At 37.9% G+C, this 22,028-nt stretch overlaps 2 protein-coding genes across 2 annotated transcripts; one reads left to right on the forward strand and one right to left on the reverse strand.

Annotated features, from left to right (window-relative positions):
* Positions 1-2,236: 2,236 nt before the first annotated feature.
* LOC141910876 (sodium-dependent glucose transporter 1A-like) lies at positions 2,237-9,947 on the reverse strand. The gene is made up of 4 exons (XM_074801739.1): positions 9,443-9,947; positions 7,023-7,152; positions 5,840-5,995; positions 2,237-5,445 (listed from the first exon to the last, which is right to left on the reverse strand). The coding sequence occupies exons 1-4, from the start codon at positions 9,509-9,511 to the stop codon at positions 3,779-3,781; spliced, it is 2,022 nt and encodes a 673-aa protein (XP_074657840.1). The 5' UTR covers positions 9,512-9,947; the 3' UTR covers positions 2,237-3,778.
* Positions 9,948-12,714: 2,767 nt separating this feature from the next.
* Positions 12,715-17,642, forward strand: LOC141911133 (huntingtin-interacting protein K-like). The gene is made up of 3 exons (XM_074802098.1): positions 12,715-12,903; positions 15,529-15,636; positions 17,486-17,642. Exons 1-3 carry the CDS (start codon positions 12,721-12,723, stop codon positions 17,579-17,581), a joined length of 387 nt encoding a protein of 128 aa, XP_074658199.1. The 5' UTR covers positions 12,715-12,720; the 3' UTR covers positions 17,582-17,642.
* Positions 17,643-22,028: the final 4,386 nt, after the last annotated feature.

A 22,028-nucleotide genomic window follows, 5' to 3' on the forward strand; every position in this document is an offset into this window, starting at 1 on the left:
TTCGTCGACGTTTGAAAGTTCAAAAAGGGGGTTCGTTCAAACTACCGAACCAGAACTAATCTTTTACCCTGAAAAAAATACGTTTTTCAAGTTCTGCGCTTAAGAAGTTATTCCAACGGCCTGTGTTCCATTTCATGGTTTCTCAATCACTACAGCCCCCTATACAATTCTATTCAGTTTTAAGAAGAAACTTATTTTTTTTCAAGTACACAATTCACAAAATCAAAATCGTATCAAAAGTAAAGACACTAAAAGATCAGTAAAGGTCCGAAATTAGGAAGATTGAGATTACTAACAGCGAAGCCGGAGAGAAGAGACTGAATGAAATGGTCACTAAAATATCTATGGATCTTACAATGAATCTTATAAAAAAAAACTATTAACAATCTGGAGATGCACAAACTATAAGATAGAGATTTAGGACTATAGTTTTGGAATGATTTTTTTTCTTTATTTCAAAATCATCTAACAATCGCGTACGCTATGAAGACATTTTCCAAGGTGGATTTACTACTTCCTAAAAAATAAACCATTGCTTTCTTCCTACTCGCAGAATCTGAATCTCAATTAACCGGATTTTGAGTAAAAAGTCCAAGTATTTTTACTTGAGCTAAGGCTGCATATGCGGGCTATCTAGTGAAGAGTTTGATACGTGGATAATCAAGAGTGACGATACTCATAGTCAATACTGCGAGATATTGATTACTGGTCAGAGGCGGATCCTCCGCCCTTCACTGTTTCAACTCAAAAAATCAATAAACAGTTCACACGAAGGTGATGCATTCATCGGATTTATTGATTTATAATTCCACGTTAACACTCTTCAATATCTGGCTCATTAGTGCGTTTTGCCTGTTTCAGTCACTCGATTTACACTCCCCTCTCAAACTTCATCTTACATCTGTCTGTCTCCTCTCCGCTGGCATCGCTCCCCCTTCTACCTCGTCTCCGTCCTGTTGCCTCTCTTACTTTCTCCCTCCTCTTCCAGCAATCTAACCCACCACCACCCTCCCTCTTCTCTTTCCCCAATTCTTCTACCCTCTCACTACTTCAATCTCTCCTCTCCTTGATTTCATCCCTCTCTCCTCTTAGTTACTTTCCTTCTCCCCTTTCATATCTTTTCTAACCAAAATATTGAGCACTAAAGAGCTTGAAAAATTGCTAACGATTCTTGATTCCTCTAAGACCTATTATGCTTAGCCTATATCTAATATAAACTTCTTATGGAGATTCGGTTGACAAGACACTATGAGAAATTTGGCACATGTTTTCCTTTTTAAATGCATATGTATGAACCGAAATGCTTAGATAATAAAACACATATTGATCCGAATTTCCACGAAAATTATGAAAATGTTCCTTACACTTCCTGGATAGTTCAAAGGTCTTTCAGGAGGACGGGCATTTGCCACTTTAGCACCTCAACTGTGGAATTCATTGACTTCAAACCTGATAGCTGGAACAAATGCTCCAACTTTTCGATAAATGACATGAAGAACTTTATATTCAGAAGAGCTCGCCAGCACCTCAGAACAATGTTCCAGTGAAACAGGCGCCCTATAAATGACAATTTTTAAAGGTCAAGCCAGGTTGGAGAAGTCAAGCACTGGGTGGGTATGTGTTGGATGGTCCTATAAGTTTTTCTTGAGTGAGTAATTTTTTTTCTGTGAAAAATATCTGGAATAGGCCTGTTGTAAATACCACCAATAGATATCACAACACAAAGAGTTCCAGTCTATTTTGATATCATACAGTCGAAGTCCATTAGAGCGCCATCCTTTTAGGCCTATAATGTAACTGGTCATTTAATGCCAACATTTTCTAATGAGACAAATTTTCTGGATTCCCAAACTCAAATCCAATGGAAATACTGATCTTGAATGAAGCCAAATTGGTTTTGATGCCATTTATTACATCATTCCCCAACTATGGCATTTTAAAGGACCTTTACGAAAGAATAAGAATTCGTTCTGATTGCGCTACTTCCAATAATTTCATAGAAAATCAGGTTCGGATTCAAATACAAAACTATCAGGTCATGAAATAGACATCCCATTACACCTCCATTCAAAAAATTCAGATCCCAGATTCTTTTAGAAAAAAAAGTGTGCCACCCATTTAACTCAATAATTTTCTCAGCAAATGAATTAGAAGAACATAATGGCATCATCAGTTAGTGATAGCAAAAGCAAACCATAGGTTCTCATAAAATGACATTTAACATCGAAGTCACCTTTGAGAATGAATACATTATTATAAATACATATATACGTATCATTTATAAACTACCCTTTTTTAAGAGAATCATTTAAGCAGGGTTGAACTATGGAATTGATATTTTGGAGGGGAACTGTACACTACCAGCTAACACGTTAAAGTAAGCAGCCCCCTTAACCATGAGCAACCTGATGAATATACACCTGATGAAGCAACTATTCACTGGTAGCAAGAGCTTGTACTTCAAATAAATCTAGTTAACCTTAGAGTACCATTTGTCTTCACCTTAACCAATGCTACAGATATCGTGATGATCATCACAAAAGTCATCACCAAAGTCTATAAAAATCTTTTTTCCTGGTTCTGCAGTTGGGGGTTAGATATGGACTATAAGGGTAAAATATGTGACAAACATAATTTTGACTTGACATTTAACTCCAAATCACAACTGCGGAACTGGGCCCGATAAACTTTGGCTCGATTTGTCCAATCATTTAGATACTAAGCTACAGTACAGATTTACCATAGCGATATCAACTAAAATGCTCATTCAAATAATTCAACAGTTATTTCCACATACCATGCACTAACAACTTAAAACCCTTCCAATGCTCACTTATAAATACCCGATAGTGCTAGAGATATTTTGAAAATTTATAAGATTCCACCCCAGTGTATTGAATAACAGACATAGTGCGCCTACACCGCAGTGCGGTGTATCAATGTTTATAATATTTCACTATGTTTGACATGAGTTGCTCCTCTAATACAGGTAAAAACTAATTACTAATAACATTAACACACTGCTATGCAGTGTACTAGCAATAGCCACCAATCCATACACCACAGTGCGGTGTAGACACACTGAAATGGTTAATAGATTCAACTTTAGCCCGTAACAATTCCATAAAACGAACCCTAATTTTCAAACAATTATAGATTAAGTAAGTAATCCGTAATCCATATAACAGACCCCTAATGTTCAATACAGCAAACAATTATAGATTAAGTAAGTAAACCATATAAAGATTCAAAAAATGAGAGGGTAACAGGAAGTTAATATTTATGGTCTTAAACTAAAGGGCAGATCTAGGGGAAGTCCTAGGAGGTCCGAACACAAACAAACTCGACATTTCACAGGAGCGTTTATGGCCTGGGCCAAATCTCAGCACGCGACAAATGATTGCGTTTGACTTGCAACTGGTACCGGAAATTACCCACTTCGCTTTGTTTGAGCATTGTTTAGTATCGAGTGAGTGGTTTGCGTGTGAGCGCGCTCTCTCATTACGCATGGGCAAAATTTGGCTTGAGCCTGATCCGTGCCAATTTGGCCCGGGCAAAAAACGTCTCCATGTGATCGCGGCTTATGAGGATGTGAATTGAACCTTTCGTATGGAGGTACTGATGTATGTATTTTCGAACATTTTGAGACCGGGCAAATGGTATTCAGTACCGGAGGTGTTCACTACGAATAGGTTTTACTAGGATGCCCCTTCGGCATTTTCCCAGATGCGCCCTCGCGCCTCTTGGCAGATGCCTAGAACTCAAATGCGAAGAGATTCTACAAAGAGAGGGTCGACGGCGAACCGACGTGAGAGATAGCACTACCTAGATCTCCGTTACGATGAGTACTTACGATAACTTCAACAGGCATGGTTGACTCGGAATCCTCACGTATACTATCGTTTGGTTGAGGCGACAACCCGTTCGCAGTGCTGTGTTGCGGCGCCGCCGGTTTGCCGCAACCAAACAGGAACGCTTTACTGAAACTCGAACTGGCCGGCATCTTCGACAGTTCGACGTGATTGCTCGTATCAGGAATTGCCGAGTGGCTGATCGACATTTTACGATGGTGCGGACATAACGGCTGCGAATGCGACGACTTCGCCGCGACGTGCGACGGTAAAAACGTGTGACTCGACGACAAATCTTTCTTGCCAATCATCGGACTGAGGTAACCTTTATTGATACTCGTCGAAAGCATCATCAGCGAACGATTACTTGTGTAATCCGACCGTCGCGATATCGTCGGCGAGATCGTCACCAGCACGCGATGAACATCCGCCTCGCCGTCTTTCTTTTCGGCGTCGGTCTGCGCGTCCGCCGCGACCATCGGCGTCGTCTGCTGGCGTTCTTCGCCTGCTAGACGACGTTCGTTGAAATGCGCGATGATCTCGCACAGGACGTACAACACGACGCCCATCACCGCGCAGACGAGCGAAAAGAACAGAAACGAGCGCGGATTCCGTTCGAAGAACAACCCGGTCACGAGCGGGGCGCACATCTCACCGAGCGTCGCCATCGAGACGAGCGCTGTCGTCACTCGACTAGCTTTCTGTATGTGAAAATCGGCCCACGAGAACAGCGCCGCGAACGTCGTCGACTGCCCGACACCGAGTACGGCGCACGTCACCAACACCACGTAGTAATTATCAGCGCCGCCGACCGTCAACGTCAACATCGCTGCCAAAATAATTGCCAGATTAAAGCGTAACAGTTGGTGCGGCTGTAAATGGCGCACAAGGCAGATCGCCAGCGCCGATGCCAGCGCGTACGTGCCCCAGTACGTCGACATTACCACATTACCGTCGCTTTTGCTGCGGTTGAAATTCTTGACGATGAAAGCCGGCAAAAACTCGCCGAAATTTGTTTCCATCGCGATGAGGAAGTAAACGCAAAACGACGTCAACGCGATAACGGCGTATTCGAATTTCTTACGTTTCCGCTTCGCCGCTCTATTCCTGGCGCAGTCGGCCGCCGATTCGGATGCACGCCGGTTCGCCTTCTCGAGTGCCAGCTCCTGCTCTTTTGCTTTCGATTTCTCTATGTGGCGTTGATGGTAGAACAAATAACTGGCGCACATGAAGGCGCCGACTAACAACGTGAACGCGCCGATTATCACGAATGACAGTTGCAGGCCGGATAGAAAACTGTCATCGCTAACAGCTAACGCCGGCAAGGAGACATTCTGGACCGTTCTATATCGCTTTTCCAGGGAATCATTCGTTACGACGATTCCGTCGATATCGATCGATTCGCCGCGATTTATTGTCGATTCGTTTCGACCGCCCTCTGTGGAATTGTGTCCGATCGCGTTGGAGTTCGTCTTCAGGAACGGAGTGGCGAGGATCGGTGCCGCGAAACAACCGAATATCCACATGGAGTACATCGCTTGCAGAAACGGAGCGTGATCGTCCCCCCACAGCGCTAAACACAGCATACAACCGGCTGAAATATTGAAAACAGGTTTCAAAACAAAGCGACCGCAGCCATGACTCCTCATGTACATCCAAAACTGGTCTTAAATCATAAGGCTGGTCTCAATTTGTTAGATCGACTAAAGAAATAAGTTGGTCTTATAAGTTGGCTCAGTGCATACCACAATCAGCTGGTCTAAGTTGTTCAATTTGTTAGACCCACGTATAGCACCAAAATGGGTTTAGACTGGTCTAAGTTGTAACCAAAATGAACTTAGCCTTGTTGTGTTAGACTGGCTATAGAACCAAAATAAGCAGTTTGTAAGTTGTTAGACCTTCCCAATTCGAGGGCTTACTAATAAGATGAGATGTTTGATGTTAGAAGGTGTATTTTTCAGAAATCCACTCTTGAATCTTCAACTTACTGGTTTCGATTGTGCCCATACAAACACCTTGTACTGCGAATATGCACAGAATGGCGCCGTAATTCGTACACCAGCCGACACTGCTAATACTGGCCGTCAGTAATACATATGAACTCGCAAATCTCCATAATACAAACTTTTCTTTCAACACAAAACCTTAAAACAAAAAAACGACGAGCACATTAAAAATGAGTATTCAACCCTCAAATACGAGTCGATGGGGCCCAAACTTCGACACATGTGTTCGGGACTAATTCACCCGAGGACAATTTGATAGAAAATGAACACCAGACATTTCTATAAGCACACTTTCAAAAACGGATTGTCGGCACTTCACGTGTGTTTGGGTACATATCCTGAGGCATGTTCAATTGAAAATGGATAACAAACACTTAAATAGGCTCAGACATTTTCTCAGCACTCACTTGCAAAAACTTAAATTTTCCACACTTCACGTGCTCAGTACTTCACTTGCAACATTTTCAATGGAAAATGAACTACAGTAGAACTGGCGTAAGTTGGACAGCTTTAAGTCGGAAAAGTTCCGAAGTACCGATATTTTCAGTTCATTTTCCTATCAAAATCTGTTTCAAAGTCGGATTCTAGAAGTCGAAAATTCGACTAAATCGGTTAGAATATATGTTCCGAAAGTTTCAAAGCAATGCATTTTTCAATCTCTTAGTCAGTCGGCTAATTTCAGTTCTTTTTAAGCAGATCGTCACTGGCACGCAGCGTCTATTATACACCGGTAGATCAATTTTTCTCTCGACGGACACATATGTTTACATAGTCAGCTATATAATAGAGTACTGACCATGTGTCACTCAGTTTTTAGGGTTAGGATCTTAATCTGTAGCTAACTCTGATTTTTCTTAGAAACCCCCAAAATCCGACTTACTCAAAATCGGAATTTTCCTAAGTGGGACATTTTACCATGATCCCGACGTGTCCCGACTTCCCAGTACGCCAGTTCTACGTACAAACAACAGACATCACTAATATTTGAACTACCAACAGAGTAGTTGTTTTAGTTGTTTTATCGGTGCACATTCAAAACATAGGCCCTACTGAATCTTAAATCAAAGTTTCTCTCAATTTCAAGTTTGGCAATTAGGCGTTCGAAAACCAACTAGGCCTACAAAGGACACAAAAAAGGCAGTTGACCATTGAAAACAATTCTTACCGACGAGCAGAACGCTGACGAAATATGCCAGAGACCGAACAACGAATATCCAGGAGATCTGATGAACACTCGTATCAGTCAATTCCTGTAGATCTAGTAACATCGGACCGGGATACGCCAATCCCAAACCCTGAAAACAATTAACAACTTCCTTATCAAGTCTATTTAAGTCTAAAAATAAAGAATACTATGTATATGAGTAGTTAGCGATGTTTCAGACTCAAATGCTGAGCCACTTTTGGCTTAGTTATTGCTCATAGCATTTGATTTGAAACATCAAAATATGTATTTCTTCATCATTTTTGTCGAATATATCAATACTCAGTACGTATATATAGGCCTAGGCCTAATACTTGTAGGCATGATAGCGTTAACTAAAGGCTGGCTTATGTCGACAAGCAACGCGACGCCTACCGACGCGACAGCGCTCAGATTCGCAGCAACTGAGGCCGACTAGCAGGATATGAGATCCTCCCAGTTGCTTCCCTGCTTATGTCGGTAGCGATTACTAGCAACTGCAACGGCTCAAATGGTCACGTGATAAGCATTTTCAGAAAAAATTTGAATTATTAGGAAATATACTTCTATTAGAAAAGCTATTTCTTTAAGACTTTGATCTTTCTGATTCTGTTTTGAATACAACGTGCTAGCGACATCTTTAAAGATGGCCGCTCACACCATAATTCTACCAATTTCGTTTCTAGATCTTCGGTCCAGTCATCTGCCGTGCTGAAAGTTTGGTTTACGTTTTGAACTACTTGAATTTGAAAGTTTATGACTAATTACGAATGACGCTAACTATCGGTGATAATTTGTACTATGTATATGCAGTCTCTCATTGGCTGGAACCCCTGCGCTCAGTTCCGTCGCGTCGCAGATGAGCTTATGTCGGCTGCAATCGAAAGCAACAGCCTGCCTACCGTAGGCCGGAGTAGAACATGGGCAACTAGCCGGATACGGCTTGCGACGAGTCGGTAGGCGTCGCAAGCCAGCTTATGTCGAACCGATTGAGGAGCAACTGGCGGCCTCTCGTAGGCCGCTAGTTGCCGCTAATCGGCGATAAACCCAGTTGCGTCGGTAGGCGTCGCGTTGCTTGTCGACATAAGCCAGCCTTAAAATGATGCTGCATCGGAAAAATAATTAACCCGGTGGCTGCGGTTACAGAGCGTGATAGCTCCGGTTACGGAGTACAGTTTTAGCGCATGTGCAATACAGTAAAATTCTGACTTGTAATATTGGGATTCGAAATCAAACCAAACAGTAGTAGAGTGCTTTACCCACTGCGCCACAGCTGGAGATCAGGTGAGTTAATTTATATAAACCTCATTAACCCTAACCCTATTCTGGTCTGAATACCAGTCGTTCTTTACAACGTCTGACGCTAAAGTATCATATAGGCTAGAGGTTAACTCACTGTTAATTGCAATGCAACAACTGATTTTAGTGTCAAATCAAACCTTTGTACTCAAATAAATAATTAGTTAGGCCTACCTTGTTGACTTAGAAAACATGTTTAATAACAATATTTTCGATGATTTAAACCGTGAACCGGAGAATTTATTGATTTGATTTGAATTGATTGCCACAATCGGGATTTCCAATTCGGACTAGATCAATATAGGCCTACTGTGAAAATACAATAGGCCTATGTCTCTCTAAAATTATTCTAAATGTTATTTTTTGTTGATAAAATGCATTAATTTTGGTCAATTTTTACCTCAAGAATTTGAAACAAGAATATCTGCATTGGCACCAATGTCAGTCCAAGTTCAAGTCCGAATCCGTAATTTACACTCCCATCATGCAACTCGAAAAACCGCCATATTTGTTATGTTGCTTCACTTCAACCATTTTTTGAGGCGACTAGTCAAAAGTTTTGAGCTAGGCCTACTATGATCGTCAAAAGCTACTTAGGATTACAAATTTATGCACAAACAATAGTTAACTTCCATCTGATTACAGGACAGTGAATTTGAAAAAATTTATGGTGTTTTAAGGGGTGAAATAGACGCTCAAAGCCTCGTCCCTCAAAATGAGGGACGAAAATTAACCTTATATGAGCACTTTCGCCCTAAACGTTGTTTGTAGAACGACAGCTAGGTACTAGACTAACCGGTCACCTCTCCGCGTAAACGGTTCAATCAATTACATTAAATATCATTGTTTCAGATTCAAAATGTCATCAGCAATTCATACATTGCCATTGGTTAATTTTAAAATATCTTCACTAGAAAGATTTTAGCCTGGATTCTGTCAATTAGTAGATTGCGCCATCACGAGAGGTGCGGATCTGCACTTTTACCAGACTAACCCTATTCCTTCTTGCACGTGCATGTGTATATATAGTGCAGATTCCCCCGTAGGCCTAACTGGAGCCAGTTTGAATAATTAAATATCCACTTAATCAACAATATATTTACCAGTGCGAAATAAGTGACGCACAAACAAAAAGAAACGACCACTTCTTGTTTTTTCTGGCGGAAATTCATCTCTGTCGACGTTGATGTAGCTGTAGTTGTTGTAGTAATGCCAATGTCTTCGACATCTAGTGATCGTCCCAGAATTCTAGCTCTTTTTTATCAATTATCGTCCCAGTATTAGATTGGTGGCTGGCTTAACTTTATTTATCTGTTCGCTGCTGTCTTTTTCTCCGTCTCAGTTGTTTCTATCTTTAGCCGTTATTCCGAATGTGACTGTAAAATAGACCAGCTAAGTATCTCCACTAGTAGAACTCGGAATTCGAATAAATTGTATTATTTTATTTGGCTTTCTACTGCTCTGGGCTTAGTAGGTAAGTAAGCCTTTTAGGCTACTTAGTCACGTTTATAATAAAAAAGAATCACGCGCTTGCTTGCTCGCTGCTGCATATGATCCAATCGGGTGCAATTTTCGCGCGACGGTGACACAATTCCAGCAGCAATTATTGCGTGTGACCCTAATACTGCTCCTCTAGCTATCACAATTTTAACCATATGAGTCATTCTGCAGATTTTCAAGAACCTGCCCTGAGAGTCCAGTGGTTTGAATCAATAGAAAATGAAAACTATTCACCAGATTGAGCTGAAACGGTGGCAAATCAAGGTGATCGGGATATTCGGATTCAAACTAAAGTTTTCGAACAAGACTACGCTGTATTTTAAATTTATTTCAGAAACTAACTAAAACATACAAATACTTTAAACCAAATTTAGCTAAAACAGTTGCATGTCAAGATGATAGGGAAACAAAAGTTTCATATGCGGAATGCTCATTACATGTATTTTCGCTAAACTATAAGAAAATACAATTGGAATGGGCATTTCCCAACAAATTAAGAAATACAAATACTTTTCATAGAAATAAAGAAATTGAATTTTTCTCCGTGGGAACATTTTTATCAAAACATATATATATTTCGTCAAAAATTTCATCTATAACCTAAATGAAAAAGAAGATTCACAATCAATCTAAGGAATAGAATTTTGCTGCACTATGTTTGGTAATTAATGATAACGATGATACAAGTTTTTGTAACAATTTAATGAAATCATAAAATTCCAAGCGGCGCTGTTTGTATTTTATAATTTACAATGAAATTCTGTTCGAATTTCTTTGCACTTCACTTTCCTATGTTACCTTTGCATACGTATTTCTGTGTATACCTGTTTGCATCAATAGATAAATGAACGCACTTGTGTTGAATAACAAAGTCCTTATCGAATCGTAATTAAACTGGCTATCGGCTCGTTCACACACACTGAATTTCGCAGAATGGGAGGTGACGAAGAGATTAGGAGAGCACGCAATTACTCATTATATCAATAGGCCTTCAAAACATTTGTCGAATTTCTAGCCTGATTTTGTTAATATGCGTAGGCCTGTAGCCTAGATTGTAAATGTAGGAAAAATGTGTTTTATCAAAATGAAAAAAAGAGAAAGTTTAGGTGATCAATGAAAACGAGGATATATTGCAGCAGTTGAACTGGCCTCCCAGGGCAGGTTGATATCTGCAGAAGTTTAACTGGCCTCTCAGGGCAGGTTGATATCAGAAGTCAAAGATGTAAAAATCCCCCCGGTAAAATTCCATCCGGTAAATATCCCCCCGGTAAAAATCCCCCATAGGTAAAAATCCCCCCCCCCTGGTAAAAATCCCCGCAAATTTGATTTCACAGCAATCATCAACAAAATACTTCAATATTCTTATGTTGAAAAACTTATAGTAGTTTTCACAAATTTCAGATTTTCCGTGATGTTTTTCATAATATTCACCTTGGATAAGCAATGACTTTGACCAAGCTACACGTGCATAAAATGACATTATTCTGTGACTGATTTAAGTTGGGCTGCACTCAGGTAATAAGCCTAACGAAAAAATAATATGAAACCGATCAACCAACCTCTACCCAGCCAGAGAATATAATCAGCAGAATTACAATAGATTATCTGCGAAAGCCGTAGAAACTCCCGAAAAATTCTGTTGAATTAGAATATGCAGTGTATTTAAACCCACCGATATGATTTAAGCGGACGACACAAATTGTTTATCTGAGTGATTAGATTAGATATGCTTTGAAATTAATATAAATCACCATTTATACTTTCCGTCGTCGGTTAACAGACTACATGACTTTTTGAAAATACATTTCTTATTATGAATGAGTTTTCATGACGAGAGAAATGATTGACGACCACAATGATTGATTCGGTCAATAGATGAACAATTCTTGAAGGCCTACTCGTTTCAAGATCTCGGATTTTCACAACCACAACAGTTCCAGTCGAGTTGGATGATGATGATAGGCCTAATTAATTTCAAATGCAAAACTTCATTTATACACGCGTAGAATAGAAAATTATACACATTGATAAAACATAACTTCGAAAATGATAAACGAGGGGACGGCTCGAACGTTATAGGCCTAAAGGCCTTTTTATGAACACTCGACTATATTCGAGTATGCAAAACGTTTTTATGAGCATGGATTATGTCATAATCCGTCATTTTTATGAACATTGGTTATCATAACCGATTAGCATACTCAGCATACTCGCTCGGCGAGCAAGTATGCCGATCTTATCTAATCCAACCGATATGAGGCCTTTTTATGAACACTCGATTAGTATATTCAAGTATGCAAAACGTTTTTATGAGCATGGATTATGTCATAATCCGTCATTTTTATGAACATTGGTTATCATAATCGATTAGCATACTCAGCATACTCGCTCGGCGAGCAAGTATGCCGATTATCTAATCCAACCGATATGGTGTTCTCGGTAGAAGTCGCTGCTGACTGGGCCATAATTGAATAATTTCTACCTGGCGTTTTTATCAACCAACATACCCGGTTATGCTAATTGACACTAATCGGCTATATAATCTAAATAGCTAATCTATTTCGATTTTGCTGGTTCATAAAAAGGCCTATGATGGTGTTCTCGGTAGAAGTCGCTGCTGAGTAGGCCATAATTGAATAATTTCTACCCGGCGTTTTCATCAACCAACATACCCGGTTATGCTAATTGACACTAATCGGCTATATAATCTAAATAGCTAATCTATTTCGATTTTGCTGGTTCATAAAGAGGCCTTAAGTCTGGTTACCGGTCTCTATCTTCATATTGAATGGGACAGGCAACCAGTCTATATAAGTAATGGCAATCATTGCTAGACAGTCCACGGCGCCACCACCCGGTAACCCGGATTTGATGAGAAAAAATGGCGACGAAACTTCAACAGCAAGCCGGTGGCGATTCCCCTGTAGAAAATACAGCGCACGAAGAAGGCGATGACGCGCCGGACTCTAAATCAAAACGACCGGCGAAACATGACTCGGGAGCGGCTGATTTAGAGAAAGTTACTGATTATCACGAGGAAGCTGAAATAACTAATATCGGAGACGTAAGTTTTTATCAATTCAAAATTTGAATGAGAATACTAATAGTAATACTAATATATATAATTTGAGTAATACTAATATATATAATTTGAATCAAATTATATATATTAGTATTACTCAGAAAGTATATTTTTGAAGTGTTACCTTTTTCAACCGTGTTTTGGCCCTTGTCATCCCTAACGCTGGTAGGCTATAAGCTCATCTGATCATACAAAGCTCGTAGTTCGTAGGTAGAGCTGGGTAGATCACTTTGGATAGAACCACTTAAGAACTGGATTACCCCCCTACCGTTTACTGCACAGTCAGGAACACTTTCCAAAAACAGCTTATTCTGCCAATTTCGGCGTTTTCCGCCAATTACGGCAGAATCAGCCGTTTATGGATCACTCAGTTTTGAAACTTTCACAGTCGTTTATGGCTTAATCAGCCAGTTTCAGCTCACTAAGTTTCGAGTTTTGCTTTAAAGTTTTTTGCGCACTTCTGGTTCAATTAGCGCATGTTGCCGATGACGTCATAATCTCGAGCAGACAATAAGCTTTCATATGACGCTAGGATGGAAATTTTTGAGCTAGGTAAAGTGGTCAAATTTACGTTTTTCTAAATGATTACGTCATATGAAGCCCAAAAACTCCGGGAAAACTCTCAAAACTACTACAGCATGAAACAAGTTTATTTATCATGATTTTTGTTAAAAATAAATTTGGGAACTAGTTTTAAAAACTATTATAAAGTTTTCAAGTAAACGTTGCCATGGGTACACATAAAAACATTCGCCATTTCTGGCGTATTCCGCCGTTTTTGGCGTAGTTAGTTTTATAATCATAAACTATTAAGCCATTATTGGCAGTCCCCTTGTTATATATGAGGATTCCCCCACCCACTTAGACGTTTCCCCTAGTGTCTACGCTGTACTTTTTTCGGATTAAAATAATTAATTTGCTGAGGTGAACGGATGTGTTAATATTATATGTTAAAAATAAAATTATTTGTTAAAAATAAAATTATTATTATTATAATTATCATTCTCATAAGACAAATCAATCATGGATGTATAAACTAGTGTATCAAAAATCTAGTTTTAAGTTTTGCCCATGGTCTTATCTTGCCTAATAAAGCATAGAATGGTCGAGGGATATATTGGACTGCATATGATGTTGGTTAATTGAAGGTAATTAACATCTTCGATGCCTCCAAGCTAATTGATGGATTCTTGTGATGGATAGTGATTGAATGAATTGGTGGCCGATGACGTTACAACTCAAAATCGATAGGCCTACAGCTGTATCTAGACTCATTTCAAAATACAACAAACATTTTCGAAACAATTTGGGATACATGTATGTATATATTTATTTCATAGAATACAGGTATACAGAAAGAACAGAATTCAAATACATTTGCCATCGGAAACCCATACATTTATATTTAATTCTTTCTTGAAGCCTGGAACGGATCAATGAGATTAATTTTTCGGCGCAAATATACAAATGTATGCCAGCAGAAAAGCGATGATGTCATAATAGGGACTCCCATCGAACTAAGCATTATAAATAGCACCTGTAAAACTATCTAAGCTAAAAACGCCGTTTCTGGCGATGTAGTTTTAAAAACTGTAACAGCTGAAAACGGCGGAAATGGCGTTTTTTAAGAACAAGCCAAAAATGGCAGAAAACGCCGATTTCGGCTAAATTGGCAGAAGCAGTTTAAAACTGAGTAATCCATAAATGGCTGATTCTGCCGTTATTGGCGGAAAACGCCGAAATTGGCAGAATAAGCCGTTTTTGGAAAGTGTTCCTGACTGCTGCAGCAGTACGGTTACTGTCTGATTATAAGAGGATGATAACTCACAATATACCGATTGAAAGTTTGAAAATCGAGAATTTATTCAATCAAAAATTACCGGGTAATTAGAAAGACACATCGATTCGATTTCACACTGGAGATAATCGTCAGGTGTGAGGGAACCTAAAACAAGGGTTATACAGGGAGAACAGGTTAATAGTAAATTTCTGGGTATACATACAGCAATTATACATACATGTAGCCTAATTAGGGTTGACAAGGCATGAAGAAGCTATAATATTTACTTAGAAAGATGCGAAGCAGTCTGAATGCTGTTCAAACCGCTATCTGGTTGCTGTCTAAATCGCAGTTAAGTCATTACTGACTTATTTCCAGTTTGTCACTGTCTAAACCATAGTCCCATTGCTGTCTAAATGGCAGTCTGGTTGCTGTCTTACTTAACTAGAGCCTGTTGCTATCTAAACCACAGTCTAGTTACTGTCTAAACTTTAGTGGTTACTTGCCTCTTCAGTAGTCACTGTGATGTCATCATCTAAGCTGCGCATGGTGTGGCAGGACTTCGCACCATGGCAAGTCTCAATGTCATCAGGTTCGAATCCCTACCGGGGAAGATGTTACTCACTAGACCTCAGTCCGGCCAGTTTATCTGGGTGGTGGTGGTAAGTTCTCACCACTGAACTAGGCCTAGTATTTTTGTACTACTAGTAAATGTTCCATAGAAATGTTGAATCCCTTCTTGATTCATGGTGTTTGCTGCCTAAATTCTTAAGTCTTCATTTTAGTAGATTCATTGTTAATTGAGTGCTTTTGTTTTTGTATTGTAGGCGATGAAAGTCGTCAGCGACAATGCTGCTCAAGAAGCCATGGAGAAACAGCAACGTGAACGAGAATTATCGAAAGTAAAAATAAGAAAAGAAGATGTTGATTTAATCGTAAGTGTTCAGAGTTTGTCCACCAGTCTCCTACTGTACATATTTGTATTCAGTGCAGGTATTGAACCACCGCACGCCCCTCAAAACAGCTATTCATCATGGTACATGTAGCACGGATCCTGGATGATCAGTTTTTGAAAGTATGTTGATAAAAATTTTATCAACATAAATACAAGACATCATACATTTAATGTATGATGTCTTGTATTTATAGTGAACTTTCAATTAGAAAATGTCTCAGGCGAAGTCCTGAACTCGTGTAAAATGTGGACGATCAGTTTCTGGAAGTCCACAGAAATGTCTATTATCGCAATGAAAGAGGATTTCAACAATTTCATGCTAGAACCAACTATGTGTTGAGCAGATTCTCTGGTGCCCTGAAAAGTTTGTTGTTACAAGGTTCCCAGGGGTGGATCCAGACAGGGCAAGTCCACCCTATTTTTTGTGGAGCAAAGAATTTTTTCAAGGCACTGTATACCTATGTAGTGGTATAAAAAGAAGTAGTTTGCTCAATGCTGATGGAGGATTGACCAGATTTCCATCACGGAATGAATTATTTTCTTTCTATTAGGCTACATTGCAAAAGTATGCTCAGAATGCACATCATTCACATCTAATTTTCCAAAATCCCCCAATGGCTTCACGGTTTCGGCGCCCGCGCTTCCCTGTCCAAGTATTATATAACAACTTAATTGCCTTTATTTGCATCCCCCTTTTTCAAAATGCTGGATCCTCCCCTGGTTCCACTGTGCCAAGCAGACATCATATCAGCCCACTTAACCGCTTAAAAAAACTGATCTTCTTGGTCTCCTGGGCTAGATTTTATAGACTGGTGTTAAAACTTTAACCCGGGGGGTTAACTCAATTCATTTTCAATTGATTTAACACCAGGGTGGAAGATAATGCCAGTCTATAAAACCGGCCCTGTATTACAATGCTGAACATTAGATAGCGCTGCCGGTCGCAGGACTGCAACCTTGTAAATCAATGTTTACATGTTGAATTTAATTAATACTTTAAGTTATGGTTCACAACTTAAAACACGTTCAAAAGACTGCTCCCCAAAGAACAGAGCTTCACAAAAAAATGACTGACTTTTCCCTGATTTTAAAGAACAGCATGCCTTGCAGGGAAAATAAATCTGGAATTCCCTGATTTTTCCCTTTAACAAAAACAGTTCACACGTCATTTATAAAAGTTTCCAGTTTCTAGGCATAAACCGAATTTGTAATGTAGTGTAAAGGATATAAATTTTCTTGGAAAACCACTGAATTACCGGTTTACCAAGATATACATTACCGATTTAGAAAGAAAGAGTCTACTGTAATTGGGATATGCAAGTGATACGCACTCTTCCCATCCTCGCTTGCCAGGGGTCCGGTATCACTCCCGAACTCGCTTCCACCAGCCCCCTGGCCTCACGAAGCGTGATTTCCTTACTGGCGCTGTTGCGCATGACGTCATATATCGATTTGCGAAATACTTCCTTGTTCGATAAAACGTTCGCTGATTGGTCAATTTAACGGGAAAACCAACAGAAGTCTACTGACGGTCTGTTACAAGCACTGTGATTGGTACGACCGGATTCTGGTCGGCTAGTAACGACTCCAACGACTCGTGAGGTCAAGGGGTTCAGGGAACAGCTTTAGCGTAGTGGGTTCGAATCCCTTGACGGGTGAAGATGGACTCTGGTCTATGGACTCTTCCTCGAAATTTTCTCCTTGCTTTGAAACTCCTTATATCCAGACCAGTAATGATCTATAGGGACCCTGTTAATGCAGAAACCCGTTATCGCTGCAGCTATTAATAATCAATTTAATTCATTGTCATTGCTTTTTAAATTTTACAGGTTCGGGAAATGGAAATATCGAATGCTAAAGCGGAACGGATACTACGCGAACATAAAGGAGACATTGTACCAGCTCTAATAGAATTAACTAATTAGAAATTATTAATGTTTAACTATTTAATCTTTTGTATTAAATCATCATGCATTTTATACTGATACAAAATCTATTGTGGTATTTTATCAGTGGTCAATAGTTGAAGGACTTGGAGAGTGATATCAGAGATGGAGAGAACAGACATCAGAGATGGTACATAATGCAATACACTCCACTCAAAGTACATTGTAAAATCTTTTGACTTTGCAGTGGCGGATCCTGGGTTTCAGGGAGGGGGTGCACAAATTAGGAAGAGGAGGGAAAATTTTTTGACACCTTATAAAACGTTACCATTATGAAACCTAAACAATGTTAACCATTCATCGTCATTTTACAAACGACAACCGTAAATCGATGTGCAAAACGTCACAGGTTTATGTGTACACATACAAGCTATTTGGCAAAATATTATTGATAAAGATGTAGAATGGCTCCCTGTGATTATATAATGACCTCTATTTGAACGTCGAAATGTTATATTGCATTGAATATCATGATAAGAGGTATTGTAATAGTAAAGGATGTATGATTATATCAGGAGCGGCAGGCATAGATAGAAATGATAAGTAAATCAGATTATTCGGTTAAATGGCGGATGTATACATGATTTGGAAGTCTGATATAAAAGTCAGACCCTGACATGGGGATGCTAGTGGAATGACGAAGCTATCTACAATCTGAGTAGGGCCGGCGTGAATTTCATCGGCGGCTACAGGCGGTCTATATAAAAACATGTAAACAAATAATTTCAATATTCAAATGTTTCAGAAAATATGTTCGATATTAGGGGTATGCAGGTTTCATGAGATTAGCAATCTATAATAGCATAGCTGTCATATACGGCTCCGCGTCCACTGATGGCATAATACTTTATTGATCCTTATTACATTGAAATTCCGGGATGAAATTCCCTAGTTCAATAAAGTTACAAATTTTAGAATAAGAAAATACAAAATACAAGACACATGGGTTATTCATACAGAATAACATGAATAAGTTATTTAAATGACGATGTCTACTTCAACCCAGACTCAAGTCTAGGATATCGAGTGACAGCCAAACCGGGCCCTGGGACCGGGGCCGGCTGGCTACTCGAACACTGAACACTGAATATATTTTTCTCAAATGTATAATACATAATATAATAGTATAATAATTGTTGTACATGATTATTGAATATATACATTCAAGCAGGACAGCCCCAAGCCCTAAGGGCTGTACCTAATTGGGGGGATGCCCTGGTATGATTTGATACCATGATACAATTAATGAGAATACAATAATAATTAATGACAACATAATTGACATCAAAAATAATAATAATAATAATAATGATAATGATAATAATAATAATAATAATAATAATAATGATGATGATAATGATAATAATAATAATAATGATAATGATAATAATAATAATATATATATCCATATACATACATATACACATGCATACACACATATACACATATATACATACACATATACACATACATATGCATAAGATATATAAATATTTTCGAAAATAAATGAAGGTAGGCAACACAAAAAAGGTTTCATTTTAGAATTAATTAATAGTTCAAGAGTGTAGTTTTTTTGAATCGTGAGATAAAAGAATTTATGGTAGCAGCTTTGCGAAGATGATCATCAGTGTTCTGCCAAAGAATTGGAGTTCTACTTAAAAAAGAATCGTGAAAGAGTTTCGTGGTATGAAATTGGACTCTGGCATTATTCCTGTTTCTAGTGTTATAATTGTGGAATTTTGAATTTAAATCTAGTAAATTGTAGATAGACAAAGGGAGCTTTTTATGAGAATGATTAAATCCAAATTTAAGAATTTCTAATTTGACAAGATCGGCAAATTTTAAAATTTTGTATTTTTTGAAAATAGGGGATGTTGGTGCATTGAAGGCAGCATTATCTATGAGTCGTACAGCTTTTTTCTGGATTTTGAAAATACTATTAGTTTGCTCAGAGGAAAGCAGTGGACCCCAGACAACCAGTGCATAAATAAGATGACAGTGAATATATGAATTGTAAATAGTTTTTTTTCAAAAAACCTGGGAACACATTCTTAACAGTCCTTAGCAGGTACAAATTTTTATTCATTTTATTGATAAGCTGTTTAATATGCAAATTCCAATTGAGATCAGCATCAATATTTAATCCTAGAAATTTACAGTCAGTAGATAATTCTATATTTAAATTTTCTAATTCTATTTTTAAGTTGTCTGATCTCAATAGATGCCTTTTTGGTTTGAATAGTAAGTATTTAGTTTTTTCAATGTTCAGGGTAAGTTGATTGGCATGGAACCAGGAGGTTAATAATTTTAAATCATTTTTAGCATTTTGAAACAGTTCAGAAAGATTCTTTTCAGTACATAGAAGGTTTGTATCATCGGCAAATGAGATGGCTTTAGAATGTTTGAGATTATTATTTAGATCGTTAATGTAAACAAGAAAGAGAAGCGGACCTAAGACTGAGCCTTGTGGTACTCCATGCGTAAGCGTGTTGAAAGTCGAGTCAGCATTATTGTAGTGAACATAAATTTTTCTATCTTTGAGATAACTATGAAACCAGTTGAATGCGTGTCCCCTAATTCCATAGTGATATAATTTATAGAGTAGTTTGTCAATATTTAACGAGTCAAATGCCTTTGATAGGTCAAGACATATACCCAAAGAAAAATTTCTTTTTTCTAAATTAGCGATAATGTTACCAATAAAATCAGCTATGGCATGAGTTGTAGAATGATTTGGTCTGAAGCCATATTGCGTAGTATTTAGAATTTCAAATTTAAACAAGAAATGATATAGTCGCTTATGAACAAGTTTTTCCAAGATCTTGGATAAGACTGGTAGTAGGGAAATTGGACGGTAATTGTTTAGAGTTTGTTTGCTTCCAGTTTTATGAAGAGGAATAACCTTTGCTATTTTCATTTTATCTGGGAATTTGCCTTCTTGAAGAGATTTATTACAAAGAATAGTCATAGGATTAATAATTGAGGGAGCAATAAATTTCAATAGTTTATTGCTTAAAATATCTGGACCCGTACTTTGTTTAGGCGAAAGCTGGTTGATCATTTTAAATATTTCCTCACTATTTGTAGGTTGCAGGAACATAACATTGTCATTTTTATTAGGAAGAAATGCCATAAAATTAGTAGTAGTGTTAGGTATTTTTTCTGAATACTTTCTGCCAACCGAAGAAAAGGAATCATTAAATGCAAGACTAATTTCGGAATTATCAGTAACCGTTTTTCCATCAATCTTAAAATTTGTCGTAATTGATGTTTTATCATTAGTCTTGCCAATTAGTTCTTTAATGAATTGCCACATTTTACGACAGTTTTTTCCAAAGGAATTAATTTTGTAATTATAAAAATCTATTTTTTGACGTCTTTTAACATAGTTGAGCCGATTACGATAATTTATATAGTTTTTATAACGTTGGTCTGATTTATCTAACCCAATAACTTTTTTGTATAGATTATCACATTTCTTTGAGGATCTCAGAATAGAGTTAGACATCCACGGCTCAATTAATTTGTTTTTCTTTTTTCTTTTTTTAATTTCTGGAGCTATACTATTAATAGTATTAGTAATATTTGTCATAATAAAGTCATACGATTCACTACAATTCATATTATCCAAATTTGACCAGTTAACATTTAAAAGGGTGTTATTTATTGATTGTATATTTTTAGCATTAAGGTTACGGGAGAAGAATTCATTTGTTGTTGGTCTAACATTATATACAATAGAAACGAAACAAGGCAAGTGATCCGAAATATCAGTTAGTAGTATTGCACTAGTGTGATTACTATTTAGTTCGGGAGAGAGGTATATGTTATCAATTAGAGTAGCAGTGGCCTTTGTGATTCTTGTAGGTCGCAGTATTGTAGGGCATAGACTATTGTTTAGGTTGATTTCTAAGAATTTTGATGTATTTTTATGACTATTGATCTTAATGTAGTCTAAATTCTGATCCATACCAAGAACTATCTCTGATTTTTCGTTATTAATTTTTGTAATTAAAGTTCTGTATTTTTCAAGAAACATTAGTTCGCTATTGCCAGGTACTCTATATAATTCACCAATAATAATTTTCTTTTTAGATTGAGTTTTAGGATAAATTTCTATGAAACAAGATTCAAATTTACCTTCTTCAAAAATGTCCAAATCAGTTCTCGGGTTGTACGATATATTATCATTAACGTAGATGGCGACTCCTCCTTGAGATAAATTCAGTCTATGATTTTCAATTAAATGATAGTTAGATAATTTACAAAGAGGTGCATTTTTATCTGTTAGAAAGGTTTCACATATCATTATGACATCTATAATAATATTTTGAATTTTAAAGATTTCTATCATAATTTTGAGTTTATCAATTTTTGAATAGAGACTACGTACATTCAGTTGTAAGATATTAAGGTTGTTGGTAGT

Source organism: Tubulanus polymorphus, chromosome 9, assembly GCF_964204645.1.
Source record: "Tubulanus polymorphus chromosome 9, tnTubPoly1.2, whole genome shotgun sequence".
NCBI classification, from domain to species: Eukaryota; Metazoa; Nemertea; class Palaeonemertea; order Tubulaniformes; family Tubulanidae; genus Tubulanus; species Tubulanus polymorphus.

Coding starts and splice junctions, on each gene's coding strand:
- LOC141911133 (XM_074802098.1), top strand. CDS start 12,721: ATGGCGACGAAACTTCAACAGCAAGCCGGTGGCGATTCCCCTGTAGAA. Junction 12,904..15,528: donor AAATAACTAATATCGGAGAC/GTAAGTTTTTAT, acceptor TTTGTATTGTAG/GCGATGAAAGTCGTCAGCGA. Junction 15,637..17,485: donor AAGAAGATGTTGATTTAATC/GTAAGTGTTCAG, acceptor TAAATTTTACAG/GTTCGGGAAATGGAAATATC.
- LOC141910876 (XM_074801739.1), bottom strand. CDS start 9,511: ATGAATTTCCGCCAGAAAAAACAAGAAGTGGTCGTTTCTTTTTGTTTG. Junction 7,153..9,442: donor GCGTCACTTATTTCGCACTG/GTAAATATATTG, acceptor AATTGTTTTCAG/GGTTTGGGATTGGCGTATCC. Junction 5,996..7,022: donor CGTCAGCGTTCTGCTCGTCG/GTAAGAATTGTT, acceptor TTTTGTTTTAAG/GTTTTGTGTTGAAAGAAAAG.